This window comes from Mixophyes fleayi, chromosome 5 (assembly GCF_038048845.1).
Source record: "Mixophyes fleayi isolate aMixFle1 chromosome 5, aMixFle1.hap1, whole genome shotgun sequence".
Lineage (NCBI taxonomy): Eukaryota > Metazoa > Chordata > Amphibia > Anura > Limnodynastidae > Mixophyes > Mixophyes fleayi.
This window is the reverse complement of record NC_134406.1, coordinates 18,761,195-18,777,685: the sequence shown is the minus strand read 5'-3', so window position 1 is coordinate 18,777,685 and position 16,491 is coordinate 18,761,195. Positions and strand designations below refer to the sequence as shown.

The following is a 16,491-nucleotide window of genomic DNA, read 5'->3' as shown; positions in this document are numbered from 1 at the left end:
AACGCCGTAGCAGAAAATGCTGCTCTAATCTATTTGTAGTGAGGAGCTTGTGATGGAGCTGATCGTTGCAAAACACTTACTAGCCACATAGACCATCTCTAATATAAATATTAAAAGCAGAGAACTTTGTTAGTACAGGGTTGCAAACGTAGATTTAAACTTCTTGTCTGTGAGGTTTAGGCAGCTGTATGTAGTCTGTTGTATTGATCTATCTGTGTTCACATATTTGCTTTATTTTCACAATGAATTGGACCACAAGATATAAACACTATTCTTTGTGACTTAATCTTTAGTTTTTCTTTCTACCGCTATTGACCACATGAATTCCATGTTCTGGATTGGGGAAGGGGGATCTCTGTAGAAAAAAAAAATGAACCACCATGATGGGTATTACAAGACCGGAGCACTACTTTTAAAGCCTACGCTTTTTAAAATCGCCAATGGGATTCTACATGGGTGCTCATTGTTTGATGAATCTAATTCTTGTTGAGGGAATAAAGATACTGAAATACATAGAGAACTAAAGAATAGCAGCTTATTGAGTCATACAAAGACTTTAAAATTTTACTAAACGCTGATTCAAGCCAAAGAAAAAACAAACAAAAAGGTACTGAAGATGGAAGATGATGGAAATAGAATCAAGAGGTGGAGTAGTTCTAATACCCATAAATAAGACCAGGGGGTAAATGTATGAAGCTGAGAGTTTTCTGGCGGGTTTCAAAAGTGGAGATGTTGCCTATATCAACCAATCAGATTCTAGCTATCATTTTGTAGAATGTACTAAATAAATGATAGCTAGAATCTGATTGGCTTTTCAAACACGCCAGAAAATTCTCAGCTTGATACATTTAGCCCCCAGATCTTTTGATTTGGAATATGGACTATAAAAACCAAAACTAATGTGAAAGGAAGAAATATACATTCTCTCCAAAGATAGCATAACAGAATCTAATCCTTGTTCACCTGTGCACTGTTCGTAACTGGCTTCCAGCTCCTCTCTGGCGGCGGTTCCATTCCAGTGCTAGATTAAACCTGTTTGGGGAGTGCACGTGGCAGATGTTTGGTTCTGCTGCTTTCCCCAGAGATCAGGGACAATGATTTTATGATCTAAATGTAATGCAATGTGTGAGCAGTGAAATGCGTGGGGGACATAGCACACAGGAAGTTATGCAGAGTCTTATTTGTTGGACGCATGTCCAGTTGGTGTATTTCATTGCTGTGTTCTCTCCAGCCATTTATTTTCCGGGTGCTCCACCTGGCTGGTTTTGCTCGTCACCCGGCTCTTGGAGCCCAACAGAGTCCTATTATGTTAGAATAAACCATTGTTTCTCCTATTCGAACAGGCACTGTGTAAGCACTACAGCCAGCAATGTGTGGACCACTGACCACCAGTCTAACCAGGTGTGGGCAATAACATCCAACATTTTTCATTATTATTGCAAATTATTACACTGCCCCCACCCGGCTGCTTCTTAATGCCACCCGGCTGGCAAAATTTTCTCGGGAGACGACATATTGATGACACATTGCATGCCATAGAGACAAACTGATCACTATACTGCTGTATATTACTGGAGGCTTGGTATTTAATATGGTGAAGAAAAGTTATGTTTATGTGTGTGTGTTATATGTAGTTACGTGAATGAGGCTTCTAGACTGTTTAGTAGTAATTTTTAAAACTTTTTAAAGATCCCACTAAAGAATTTGTTATATATCTAACTACCAATTTTAATTCAGGTTGTTGAGAAAAATAATGTTCGCTACCTTATGCAAGAACACATATCATCCCTGTCTTCTCTTACATCCCAAAAATTCATAAGATAACCAGATCACCTGGGATATATTATTGCTGGCATTGTTTCCCTTTCAGCAGAATGTGTGGGTACATTTACTAAAACAGTCATATTTAAAATACACTGATACATTGCTAAAATATTGAGTTTAGTGGCAAGAAAATTATTGGTGGGGCCACTATAGATGTAGAAACACTTTATACATCTATTGTACACAAGGGTATTTTAGCATGAAGGAAACTTTTTTAAATTTGGATTTCATTTTTGAGTAGTGAACCTAAAGAGTTTATTTGTGATCTTTTATATTTTCCAACATAATTAAAAAAAAAAAAAAAATTTAAATATTTTTTTTTTTTTTACCTGCAGTTGTGGGACTGCTATGGGTACAATGTGTGTGCCACCTGCTTAAAACTTTTTATGGGTATCTGGGAAAGAGATTGTATATTTCAGTTTTTATTTTATAAATGTTTATAAGAAAAATTATTTTTCTTTTTTATTAGAATACAAAGAAAAGCAACCAAAAATGGACTTCCTTTTTCATTACAATTTTATTTCATATTAAAAGGTTTTTGTAGATCCCTGAATAATCATTGTTATATCCGACATTAGCGCAATTGCTTCTTAAAAAAACAAACAGATTTTGTGTTAAGAAGGCCAGAAGCCTTAAGGATATTTTAGCACCAAGTATGCTGAGAAGTAACACCACATCAGATATGAATATTTTTGCACCACGAACAGTAGGATTCTACAAATGCAGCCACTGCAATAATTGTAAATTTAGCACTAGTAATAATTTTCTAATCTTGGTAAGACCAACTTAATACATTACCCCCCAGTGGTTTACAAAATAACCCATTCTCTGTAAGTCTTCTTCTTTTAGCCTTTCTCCCCCCCCCCCCCCCCCCTTGTTATTCAGGAACTGTATAGAGCATATTTTATTTCACCTTTTTATTTATCTCCATTGTGCCATAAGTCATAAGTGTATCTGGTTTTATGTATTCTGTTATGTTTATACACATTTTATGTGTCTTTTTATATAACGTTTTATACATTCTTATTTTCATATAAATTATGGGTTGTATTCTGTCCTTAATTACTGCTAATAAGTCGTCCCCTGCTGTACACAGACCTTCATATAATCTAATGTCCTCCTAAAGCTCTTATGTCTGACGCATGCGCGGCTTCAGAAGCCATTCTTATAGTCCTGTATAGGAAAGTCCCGCCAAGAACACGCAATACATGATTTATGTTTGAGCTCAAAATATAGCGTCATTTCATATTGAGGTTCTTTCCAGGAAATGCCCTCACTGTCGACCTTTTGCACTTTGCGGGCAATCAAGCTGAATATGGAAATGCCGCCCGCACATACACCATATATAAAATTTTTATCCCCACCAATATTTTCGTTGTTTATTGCTCTATATACTAAACTATAAGGGCACTTTTTCGTTTGTTATTTATAGACCTATACATTAAACCAATCTTCTGCAACGAGGCATGCCTGCAATAGGTTTGTACCAGAGAGCGATGGCTCTAGAAATGCAGTAACATTCAGCACTGAATGGCTCCTGTAGGGACAGGTTGAAGTGAAGCTGTTTTAGAGCCTGTGTGACACCACCCTAACGTACGGTGAGAATGACCATGGCGGCTCAGGGAACTGATATGGTGACAGCACCCATGTCTGTTTACATGTATACGGTATATAGTAACCAGTTGGCCTGTTCTTGTATACAGTTGCTGGATTTCCTCTGTTAGTTTAAGGGCTGAATATGGAAGACACCTCTTTGTCCTTGAGCGTGGTTGGAACTAGATTATAACACTATATACACTGAGCAGTAGCTTATATCTGAGTCCCCCCTTTCTCTTTAGAGGATTGGGGGATGGTTCATAGAAAACATTCCCTCGTTTTCAGATACTAATCTTAAACTAAATTTTGCCTTCCCTGTCTCTGCTGGACTCAGCAGCGAGAGGATCAGAGATGGCTTTTATGTTTGGACCGTGATTTTAGATCTGTAGGAATTACTTAACGCCTTCTATCAAATGCAGACTTTCTGCATGGTGTATCTTTTGGGCACACAAACAGATCTTCTGCAGTCCTAGCAGTGATATATTGTCTGGGGTACTGACTTGGGAACGGCCCTGGTTCTACTTGTTTAGTGATAGGTTGGGTTCTCCCAAAATGGCTGCCTGCAGGATTTGTAGATAGGTCCTTTGTAACGCTTTTGAGAATACTTATGTGGTATGGAGACATACTATATACACTGTTATCTGCTTTGACATTACAGTGTAGGTACAGATGGAGTTCATTCCCCCTATAAGGCATTTGTTAAATGTCACCTTGGGGCTGATTCAATTCTTCATGATTTAGGGTCGGAGTCTAGGGTCATGATGCTCTTTGGGATGTTCGGTACCCGAAATGTTGCGTTTTATTCCACCCTTTTTCTTTCTTGCACCTCAAAGGTAGAAAAGTGTCCTAGATGGTAAAAGAACTTGGACATAGCGGCTGTTGATAGACAGTGCGCTGTGACTGAGGTTCCATTTTATTTCTAACAAATGCGTTGGGGGCGCTGACTCTAGTACTGACATTACCGGGAGCAGCAGTAATGCTATATGTTTCATTCTAACACTGATGTGCAGTTCTGACTCTTATAGACTTACATAGACAAGGTAACTGGTCCCCTTTAGTATCTGCTAGACCAGTACGTCTTTAACAGATGCTTGGCTTCACCTTCACTTGCCCTTGACAAATGCAGGTTAACAGTTGGGCGTTATAACTTTGTGCTGTGAAACGGACATATATTGAGCACTCTTGGCTATAGAGAGCTGAAATTGGGCTGTACTAACCTTTTCCGCATCTGTCAACATCATTCTCTTGCTGGCTCCAAGTTCTTACCCCACCCATGTTGTCATATGCTTGTCAATGTGTCCCTTGTGTCATTAATTCATACAATATGTGCTTTGACTTGTAAAACATGCCTGAAAAAGGAAAGGAGATTGGTGGAGAGCTCAGAGCATACATATAGAGGGTGCACTGAAATAGGGGTGTTTATATGTACTTATATTATGTTTTTAGTTTAGATCAGTTTATTAATGTAATAAGTTATCAAAGTAAAAGAATCCTGCTACAATCTGCAATCTAGATTCAGTGCCACAGAACACAGACCGTGCCAGCCATGATTGGCACATGTGAGGGACTCTTGCTGTTAATGTCTGAGGGTTGATGGAAGCTTGAGAATCGCTGCTCTTGCCAACGAGGAAACAGCGCTTTGTTTCAGAAGCCACAACTTTAGCAACACCTTAACCCACATCCACACCCCACCAGGCAACGATCATACAGAATACTTTGCATACCAGATATCTGACACACCAGCAGCCCAAGTTCTCCAAATGTAATCCAGTCCTTTGTGCACCTGTTTGTTGATTTGCGATTGTAGTGTGGCTTCCAATGTACATAGAACAGGTGTCGTGTAAACTGTTGTTGAGCTATTCACATATGTATTTAGCAGAAGCATGTATTTTTCTTTGCAAACATTCCCATGCCTTGAGACAAAATTAAGGTATTATTTCATGTCTGCTTCATGCTGTACATGGTTTTCAATTGGAAGAAAAATCACTGTGTAGTTGCATCTAAGCATTTCATTAGGGGGAAAAAAAACCCAAAGTCCTACATCTTCATGAACAAGTCATTCAACTTTGATGTGGCCTGAAGCCAATATTACAATGCAGCCAATTCACTAGAGATTAGTAGAATCTGGTTATGGGCAGCACCTCCACTTTTCCGCTATAGAAGGTTTGATAAAATACCCCTGAATAAAAGACCATATACCCTGGGTTACATTAGTGTGCACACCCTTCCATAATGGAGCTGGAGCTGTGTTCAGTGTTAACCAGCCACATTCAAAATCACGTTCAAAGATAATTGGCTTACACCTGTCAGTAATGAGATTGTGATTAACACTAAATAAAGATCAGCTGTTCCTGTAGGATTTCCTTGCAGTTTTCTTGGTTGCACCATTCTGGGATAGCCATGGTCTACAATGGGCTTTCCAAACATCTACCTGATCTCATTATTGAAAGGTACCAATCAGGAGGGGGGTATAAAACTATTTCAAAGGTGATTTGGGATAATCATCAATAAGTGGAACAAAAATGTGGTACAACAGGGACCAACCAATATCGGGACATCCCTCCAAAATTGATAATAGGTCAAGGAGCAAACTCCTCACAGAGGCTTCCAAGAAGGCCAGCTACAACATTGAAGGAGCTGCAGGAATTTGTCAGGAACGGGTCACTCCCTGCATGTGACCACAATCTTCCGACATCTGCACGTTTGGGCTATGGGGTAGGGTGGCAAGATGGTACTTGTAGTTACACAAGAGCTGGAGAGCCATTTCTCTAGTCTGATTGAATAAATTCTATATCCCATTTCGTTTTTCTCTGTAGAACAAGCCACAAGAAGGCTCCTACTGGAGGGAGAAAATTTTTAAAATGGACTTTATTACATAGGATCATCTAGTAATATTGCATCTGTAGCTATTTATTTTTGGTCACTCGCACCTGGAAAATTCTAATTTAAAGGAAGAAAATTTAGACCCTTTAACTATGTAGTAAATATGCATTTAGTACCCAATTAAGCCCTCCCCAAATCCATATTCCAGAATGGAATTTATTATGCTGTAAACTCGCTGTTTATGATTGTGACCTGATGCCAAATGACACAGTTTTAGGAAAGTATTTTCAAACTCATGTGCGCTGAAATCTTTCCCAAAATATCCACCCAGCTAAAATAATGCCTGACTTCCTCTCCTCTCTGCATGTCCTATACCAACCGTTCTCCTCTAGTTATCCGTCTGCTCCATGCTTGTTAGTTGTCTGGATTATTTCCAGAATGAAGTATTACTATTCTTTTTTTCTTCCTCCTTTCCAAATATAGATGAGCACAAATCAAAATCACTAATCTGAAATTCTGCTGGTTTGGAAGCTGGATATATATCTGTATTTTTTTTTCTCATTAAAAATAATTGGTGCTCTCACCCACTGGTAATATTGCTGTTTAAATTTTCAGACAGTGGGAGTAGCTCACCGCTGCCCAAGTATGCCTCATCTCCCAAACCTAACAACAGCTACATGTTCAAACGGGAGCCCCCCGAGGGATGCGAGCGAGTGAAGGTCTTTGAGGAAATGTCGTAAGTAATAACTTTTTTTTTTTTCTCAGCTGGCGGCTGTTATAACGGGCTAAGGCAACCTGCGGCTCTCCAGCTGTTGAGGAACTACAAATCCCAGCATGCCAACTCTCGGGTGTTTAGGGATTTGTATTTCCCCAATAGGCTCATGTGCCACAAATTGCCTCCTGCTGTTGTCTTCTGTGTTCAGCCATTTAACAATGCATAATAAAGTCCAGCTGATAAGTTGCTATACGGCAACTGCTACCTACACGGTACGGTCATGTTGTGCCGTATATATCTTATATAGCGTAGAAGCGGCTACCTACGCGGTACGGTCATGTTGTGCCGTATATATCTTATATAGCGTAGAAGCGGCTACCTACACGGTACGGTCATGTTGTGCCGTATATATCTTATATAGCGTAGAAGCGGCTACCTACGCGGTACGGTCATGTTGTGCCGTATATATCTTATATAGCGTAGAAGCGGCTACCTACGCGGTACGGTCATGTTGTGCCGTATATATCTTATATAGCGTACAAGCGGCTACCTACACGGTACGGTCATGTTGTGCCGTATATATCTTATATAGCGTAGAAGCAGGCTAGCTCCTTTTTATTCTCACCAGGAAATTATTTTACGCACCATTTTGGTTAGTTATTAATCTACCTATCTCAAGCTTAATGAATGGATCATTTATTCCAGGCACTAGTTATAGGGTTTGCTAATGCATTTTATATAAAGAGATTGCATATAGTATAATGTGAATTATGACACAGGCAATTGTAAACAGAGAGTGACAGAAGGCGCTCCTGGCTGTATATGTGGTAATTTAACAAACCTTTGAAATGCTTATTATAGCTTCTCTGGTTCAACATTGAAAATTATATATTTATTGAAATGAAACCAACCAACTTGGTGGGTTTTAAGCCTTTGCGCTCCTCAAATGAGTCTGTGCACTGTATAAATGTGCTAAGTAGAGCTTTGACCTGATCTGATCCTAACTTTTTATTTGACGCGCGCACGTTTTGTTGCGACAAACAAAACTCAGGTGCAACATGCTTATGAATAGCATTTAATACTTTTAGAATATGGGATCAAAAGGTTATACTGGAATATTCTCTTGGCCATAGTACTCCACTGCAGCACCTAGATCACACTGGTTATGCTCTATATTTAGGAAGTTCCGATGCCCATGCAAAGGCCCAACATAAGAGATTTCAAATATCTTGTTGTAGTGACCTTTCCTCTTAAAACCTACTGTTTATAATGAAGGAATGGTGACATGAGTCAAACATTGCCTAAAGATGTTATCAACTTACTGTAAATACGTCCATAAACTGCTCACAAGTTTCATTTCTGAATAGCTGGAGTGTGCATAGGCCAGGACCGTTATTTAAAGTGGGTGCAGCCATCTTGCCGTCTGAATCAATATTCCGTGCATGCAGTATGGGCCCCTAATTTCTAGTCAATTGGACGGCTGCAATTTTTTTGAATGTTGGCGTCTGCCCATTCCAAAATGGCTTCCTCTTCTGCATCAGTGACGGGGGCACCAGAGTAGACCTTTTCTTATGTCAGTTTGTAGAATATCCCGTCCTATTTACCCTCTTACATTATTCGTGGTGAATAGGTGTAATCAGTAGGTGCTGTTGGGTCTTTCCGTATGCATACACAATGGACTGTATAGTAAATACATCGATTGGATTTCATGACCAGTAAATTTCATGCATCATTTATTTATAGAGCACCACTAATTCCGCAGCGCTGTACAGAGAACTCCCTTTCATCTGTTCCTGCCCCATTGGAGCTTACAGTCTAAATTCCCTAACACATACACACACACACACACACACACACACACACACACACACACACACACACACACACACACACACACACACAGAGACACACACACACGTCAATTTAATAGCAGCCAATTAACCTACCAGTATGTTTTTGGAGTGTGGGAGGAAACCGGAGCACTCGGAGAAAACCCACGCAAACACGGGTAGAACATACAAACGCCTCACAGATAAGGCCATGGTTGTGAATCGAACTCATGACCCCAGTGCTGAGAGGCAGAAGTGCTAACCACTGAGCCACCATGCTGCCCATGTATATGGAAGATGTTGCCCATCCCAATAGTCTTTCATTAACATTGCAGCCAAGTTGGAACCATTCATCTGTCGAGTTATGCACTGTATTCTGTGTAAATATCAGTATGTATATATTTTTCTTTCTCCTCCACAGGTCTCGTCAGCCGTTCCCTGCCGCTCTCCTTTCATGCCCTGACAAAAACAAGGTTAACTTCATCCCTACCGGATCGGCATTCTGTCCTGTAAAATTACTGGGCTCCTTGCTCCTCCCCTCAGATCTAACCTTGAAGAATCTTCCGCCCCCTGTCCAGAGCTCAGCCGTGAGTGCCGCCACCGTTGAGCACCTTTCATCTCAGGTCTCCAATTCCTCTCTGACAGACAATGCCACCAGCACAGTAGACAACACTGAAGCCAACGACCATGCGCCCTCACAGGAGCAGCATGGGGTGGAGCAACCGGCCGAAGACCAATTATCGCAGTCTCCTCCCCCTTCTCACAACCACGTTGTAATGTAACCTGCGCAGAGCCGGCCTCTGCGGACATCAAGCTGACTTAAAGCCAGATTTCCAACTTTCTGCATGTGGATTGGTTAACGCTATCTGATCGATTTAATAATATAAAGAACTTAAGTACTGCTTAGCGTAAATTATCCCATCTGCCAATGTTTATCCTGGACTGGGACGAAATTCCCACCCCCTTCCCCTTTATCTTCCCTGTTGTTCCTGAATAGTGGTAATTAGTGCAAATTTCCACCAATATCTTTGAATGATTTCATTGTGTACTATGCATTTTAAAGTATGGCTGAACAGGTAACTTCTGCTTTCTGTGTTCCAAACATACAATAAGCTCTGTATTTCCACCAAATCAAGCACCTGTCTGAAGAGAGACTTGGCTTGCTGTGTTGTGTAGTGTAGAGAGTACTGTACTACAGGATTGTTTTACAATCGCTCCAGGTGTTGGCAGATTGTAAATCCGCTTGATAAGGGCACGTTGGTCTGTTGTACTCCGTGACGTATGTTTGAACCACCTACCGTGGAGAAAGTCTTAACACACAAAGGAAATAACTGAAAACCACATCAATTGCACAGTGCCCATCCTAAGGCCTACCTTTTCAGGTACTTCAGCTGAAGTTCTAAATCTCAGGTAACTTGGAATGTAAACCACATTGGAAATCTCAATTCTTACAGCTTAAAAAGAAGCAGCTCAAGAGTGGGCACAGCTAACTTTATGGTTTTTTTGTTTGGTGTATTCTTGTTTTTGTTTTGTTTTTTTCCTTGTGACATTCCACTTGGGCATTTGGTTCCAAAATAGTGAATGTCCAGGACATGTGTCACCAGTAAGAACCAGCAATCCTTGTGACACATCGACGTATGGTGGTCTAATCACCTTTTTGGGGTTCCTCCTCCCCCCTTTCTTTCTGGTCTTAAAGACTGTTAAATTTTGAACCCCACAAACACTATTCCAATTTTTGACAGGTACTACAAAGACGGGGTCCTTGAAATGACCTTCCTTTGCTCTCCCTGTTCATCTTTGTTTACCCCTTTTCTGCTCCCTTCTTAAAGTGGATGTCTTCTACAGGGAAGGTGGCTATTTATAGGCAGGGCCAATGTCTATCAGTTCACTCGGAACTAGTGACCTCATCAAAGTGCGAGTGAATTCATAGGCTGAATATTAGTCCAGGCCACACAATGGCTTCTTCCACTGTGTACGTGACTGGGTCCACTTCAAGCTTGATGGGTGCTTTTTGTTTTTTGTTTTTCTCCTTAACTGAAAATAAAGTTAAGTTTAGTTTTATGATTTTGGAATTGTTTAGAATTAGGGTTTTTTGTTTTTGTTTTTCCCAAAAAGATTAAAAATAAAAAAAAAGCTGTACAAAAAGAAAAATTTTAGGTTTTGAAGGCTAGCACAAGCAATATTTTGAACTCTTGCTAATCAAAATCTCTAAAGCCCACCAGAGAGGTGGGGCTCTATTTTTATAGTTCGAGCAACTCACTTATGAACTTTCCTACAATCAGATATAAACTTGTCTGTACTTTCCATGCCCCGTGCATTGCCAATCTTTGTAACGCGGCCCAGAGTCGCGGCCCGTACCAAAATTCCTACTGATGGATTTTTATTTTTTTTTGTTTTCGTTTGCACACTTTCAATGTACATTAACGTTTTCCTTTCACACTCTTTACACTCTGATCTTCCTGTACAATGTTGCCTTTGTCTGTCCCCAATATATTTCCTGTTGCTGTTTTTGAATGATTGTAAAATTTCAGTATATGATCGTAGGTGGAGAATTAAGATATTTAAATTTTTTTTTCTATTTATATTTTTATACTTGTTTAAGCCTAAGGATCATTTTTTTTTGTTTTTTTTTGTTTGTTTTTTTGTTTCTCTTTGCTAAAGCCAGTTCCTACAGTATTTAGAAACACTGCAAAAGAAACAGCATTTTATTGCAATCAATCTCAGGTCTCTAATTAAAAAGAATTGAACATGACTGTGGATAGATAATATTAAAATCTGGAAGTACAACTTTGATTTTCTTACCTTTTTTCTCCCCCCCCTGTTAATGTTCAGTATGGTATTTAAAATGTTCATGTTTATTCCAAAAATTTGCACCATTAAAAATTTACAGGTATTGATCGATTGTCTTTCACGCACCTTCAAGATGCTAAACATTAACTATTTCCTGTACACTTTTCTTTTGTCCTCATTCATTGTGTTGAATCAAGGTTGTAGACATATCTATCCTGATTCTATGTACATGTCCTAGTTATTCTCCTTCCAGTGTATCCTAAACCGCTGTAGACTTTTTTTTTTTCGTTAAATATCGATTGAAAGATTTGTACATAGTTGTACTGTTATTTTTAGCCGGTGTGCTTTACAGTATTCCAGTTACCACACAATATTGCTTCAGAAAAATGATGTGTGGCTCTTGCTTTGTATTTTTTTCAGTATAGAGGTTCTTGTGTCTTTATTTAAATAAAGTTATTAGTAAAATAAAAATAAAGAAAAAAAAAAAGCAATCGTGTTTTTGTCCAGCTACCGTACTGTTAAACATGTACAATATATTCAACTGGGAGCTACGCTCTAAGCTTATAGGTCTGGCCAATCTGTTCGACTGGTTATCTGCTGGCAAAGCATGCTGGGGTTTGTAGTTCTACAACACCTGGAGAGCCACAGGTTGGCTAGGTGTGGTATAAACCATGCTGTAAGAAAAATGAGCATACAAATGATTTGGGGATGCTTTGTATCAGAACTTCCTGCATGTAATGTAATAGAAGCCAAGTTAGGCGCTCTTTTATTCAGCGCAATTAGTTTCACTGTTAATTGTCAGAGCATAGCCACAGGCATTGTGCCTAACGTTCAATAGCAACAGTGAGTTTTGAGGTGATATAAACAGTTCCTTGCTGATCTTCACCATCACATTTTGCATTCATAGCTTATGTCTTGCATGTTCACAAAGGTCATCTTGATTACTCGGGGACTAAACATTTTATTTTACAGATGCAGTGTACATTTCAAATTTAATGCAATGAAACAATTCCTTCTAGGTGGTGCCTTCTGCATTGGCTCTCTAGCTAAATAGATTTAAACAGGAAGTGAAATTATTAAGCCTTAAAGAAAATAATTTTGGAAGTGGACAATAGATTGTAAATTTGTACACCGTGTAGAAACCTGAGGATATGAGAAAATGTTACATTTGTATACCGGTTAATCAGTTGATTGTTCATATTCTGATTGGTTGCTTTGAGCAGCAATACCTTCTCAACAGTTACATTTTTTATATGTGGTTTAGTGTATGAACCAATGTTGTCTGAGAAGAGAAGTAATGTAGACGTAGGGTGTAGCTATGGCTCTATGAAAGGGTCCCCTACATGCTGCTCATGGGCACGGAGGTACCAGAATGCTGCTGGTAGACTTGTTTAATGGGCTGCAGGGGTCACCCTTAGAACTGGGCTAGTGATGGGAATTTTAGCAATTGGAATCTTGGTAAAAAGCTGAAGGAATTACCAAGGTTGACTGCAATCAGACACACAGTAGGGGGCTCATACACAGTGAGGGAACCTTAAGTGGATGACAAACCCCACAGCTGGAGGGGAAAATGACTGAGGTGGGAGGGTGGCGGCTGCTGTTGCGTTGTGTTCCGGCTCTACTAGACTTATGCAGTTGTACCCTTAACAGTAGGGCACACTTCCATGCAGCAGGTCATATAGTGCACTGAGGGTTTACCAATAAAAAAAATTAATTTGGCTTAATTTAAAAAAACAAAAAAACTCTGCTCTTTGTGAGTGAGACCTTTATTGAAACCTGACATAAAACAGAACGAGGATGTCTGGTTACGCACATTGCCGGCTAATACCGTACATAATCTCTGCATGGTTTTTTTCCTTACATCTCTATGGAATGCGAAAGAAAATGAGCGTAGATTTTTGTAAAATCTCAGCCGTAAGATGTGCCGTGGACTGTTCCAAAGACGTGTTGCCGCTAATTGAATGAAGTACACCAAATGTGTCTGTAGACTAATCATTGACAACAGTCCCTATGATGGACCGCCAGTTAAATGTTCTATTGAGCTGTTTGAACGCACACTTTTCTGCTACTGTTCCAGCTATAAAGAGACTGTTTTCAACAAATGCTGCCCTTGCAGCAAGTCATTATATCACAGAAGGCAGCGCCAACGGTAAGGTGGCAAATTTGCTAACGTTAAAGTTTCTGGGCACCACAATCATTTACTACAACAAAAACCATAATGCGCACATCTAAGTCCTGATGAGGTTTCAAAATATTAAAAGTTTAAATGCAGATAAGTCAAATAACCAAAATAGGTGCTACACTAACAGCTGATGAACTGACGGGATCCCAAACGGACAAACTTATAAAGACTGAACTAGAGTAGACAATTAAGTAACAAAGTCTGACTATTATTCACAAAGTCATTCTATAGGACTCCTATAAATGTACATAAGTTACTGTAAGTAATGCTTGTACAATTGTGTAAATCATTTGCAATTTAAAGAGGCAAAGCAATTGTTTTTCGTAAGCCATCTTTGTCTTTATCCGATTACTTTATTCAAACAGCTGGCCTTACTGGTTCTTTATCATCTAGTGGTCAACCCTATAAAGTTGTTCCAGTTGACTCATTATAACTGTACTGTTCACAACGCTAGCTCCAGAAGACAGCTGTCAGAAAACAATTCCTGTGAGGATTCACAATGCTAGCTCCAGATGACTACTACAAATATGTTCTCTCAATTCCTGTAATATGCTCTCTGCTAAGAACAGCAATCTATCGTATCGCCACACCTGCATCACTGGACAGCTTTCCTTATTCTGCAGCCCTTCAATGCAGAGGTCAAGACAATCGGAACAATTTATCTCCCTTTTTTTTTGTAGCCTTTATAAAGTTCCTCATTTTTACCAAACCTTTGCTGGAGCAAAGTTTTGTGCTGTAATTTCTCTGCTTGTGCTGAAGACTTGTTTTTGTTTGACTGTACATCACGATTCTACTCTCTCCAATCTGTCAACCTCTGCTTCATCCCCCCTCTATTCTACCTTCTCCAATCTCTTGACTTTGTCCATCACTTCTTCCATCTACAATCATTTGATTTCAGTTTGTGTTTTGCGACCAGTACTCTCAAGCGATTTGGGCGGACGTGGTGCATCTCCGATAGCTACCCCAGCCAAGTGATTCTTTCCTGGGACTTGCCAGCACTGTGACATATACTTAAATATCCCTTGTATCCCATCCAAGCAGTCCTTTCCAACTCGCTTTACTTACCCCCATAATAAATGCCTTTCCCTTAAGTTTCACGCTCATTGGTATCTCATCCTGGTTGGAGTCTTGACTCTGTCTCGGGGTCAGAGGATTTCCCTCTTTAAAAATAAAATAAAAACTAACTTAGAGACTTTACTGCATTATTTACTTATGTATTTCATTGAATGTGTTAACTTATTTTATATTTTTAATAAATATATATGCTCTGTTTTTAAACACATGCAATACATGGTTGTTTGTATTAAGTGTGCTTCAATGTTTTATTTTTTGATTTACTGGTTTGGTAAGTAGTTTTATTATATTGTTGATAAAGCGTTTTATATTTTCAAATGTCTGTTTAATATCCAATTCATATGTATTTATAGTAGTTGCTGTCTTTTTATGGGTTTTTTTTCTTCCCAGTTTCTTAACGCCTCTTCCAATAATTCTGTTCTAGCAATGGGTTTGTCTGTTTATTAATATTTAATTGCAGATGGTTGTTGTGCTTGAAGAGGAACATATAATAATTTATTATAATTCTATTCTCGGACTTGGGGAGCAGGACACATTCAGTCTCTCCTGTGGAAGTAGAACATATTGTGCCCTGTATGAGTGCTACACCAAGTGCCAAGAACCAGAAAAGATAAATTTATCTTTGATTATGTCCAATTCAAAAGATTTGTGCTTGATCTGCCATTGAAAAAGAAAGGGGAGTTTGCCGAAAGTCTATAAAGGAAGTGCAGGGATTTTCCTTTTAAAATTTAATTACAAAAGAAAGTTAAAGAATTAATATGTCACCCTACTAACCAACAATGATCATTTAAAAGGCCTAACTGTAAAGCAAAGCCACCATTAACCAAAACCAAATAACCATTGATGGACAATAAAACATACCTCCCAACATTTATTAAAGCACGAAATCAGGACAAAATATGCTTTTCCCATAATATATATAGAAACCGCGCCTTGGTTTGTCTGACCTGCCCAAGCATGCCAAAATTTTGATGAGGTCTCCTGCTTTGTAATGAACCACACCCTTTTGAGGGTCCAAGAACTGGGACAGCATTCCTAACAACGTTCCCCATTTAAGCCAGAATAGTTTCCATTAAATGGGGCTGTCCCGTGTAAAGGACTTTTGTCCCCATTTGGGGACAGTTAGGAAATACCTCCCTACTAAGTGATCCCGCTTGAATGCCGCTAGTACTCTGTCAAGCCCAAATTCCATTCGCTCTCGTAAATAAACATCCTTGACTTTCTGCATGCACCCATCTTCCTGCAACATGGGACAAATATGCCATCTGAAATTGGAAGAGTGGGAAGGTATGTTTTTTAGTCACTTTTTTCAAAATATTGTGGTTGACACAGAACAAAATCTTTATTTCGGCTACATAGCAAATATAAATACAATATATCAGCTTCTGTCATGGAATGGGTACTTTTACCTATATTTAGTCAAATTAGCATACAGAAAGGGAGAGATCAAAAAAGCGCTCCCTGTCACAGCTGTCTAATACCACAATAAATGCCACAACATTCAATATATCACAGATAATACAACAAAGGTATAAAGGCGCATATAACAAGTTCACCACAGAATAGAAAAGAGGAAGAGTCCATCAATGTTCACACAAATCAGAACGCTTCTCATAGATCCAGTTTATGCAATCTTCTTTACAGGTGATATCAAGAGG

The 16,491-nt window shown here is 39.2% G+C and overlaps 1 protein-coding gene and 1 non-coding gene across 3 annotated transcripts in view; both read left to right on the top strand.

Annotated features, from left to right (window-relative positions):
* GLCCI1 (glucocorticoid induced 1) overlaps positions 1 to 11,680 on the top strand; it is a 46,668-nt gene extending 34,988 nt beyond the window's left edge. For both annotated transcript variants that reach the window (XM_075211752.1, XM_075211753.1), the window contains exons 7-8: positions 6,859 to 6,979; positions 9,209 to 11,680. In XM_075211752.1, the coding sequence (XP_075067853.1) occupies positions 6,859 to 6,979; positions 9,209 to 9,569 (482 nt within the window). In that variant the 3' untranslated portion in view covers positions 9,570 to 11,680. The remainder of the gene's footprint in view (positions 1 to 6,858; positions 6,980 to 9,208) is intronic.
* LOC142159729 (small nucleolar RNA SNORA54) lies at positions 966 to 1,097 on the top strand. Its single transcript, XR_012692988.1, has one exon. It is a non-coding gene; the product is annotated as a small nucleolar RNA SNORA54 (small nucleolar RNA).
* Positions 11,681 to 16,491: the final 4,811 nt, after the last annotated feature.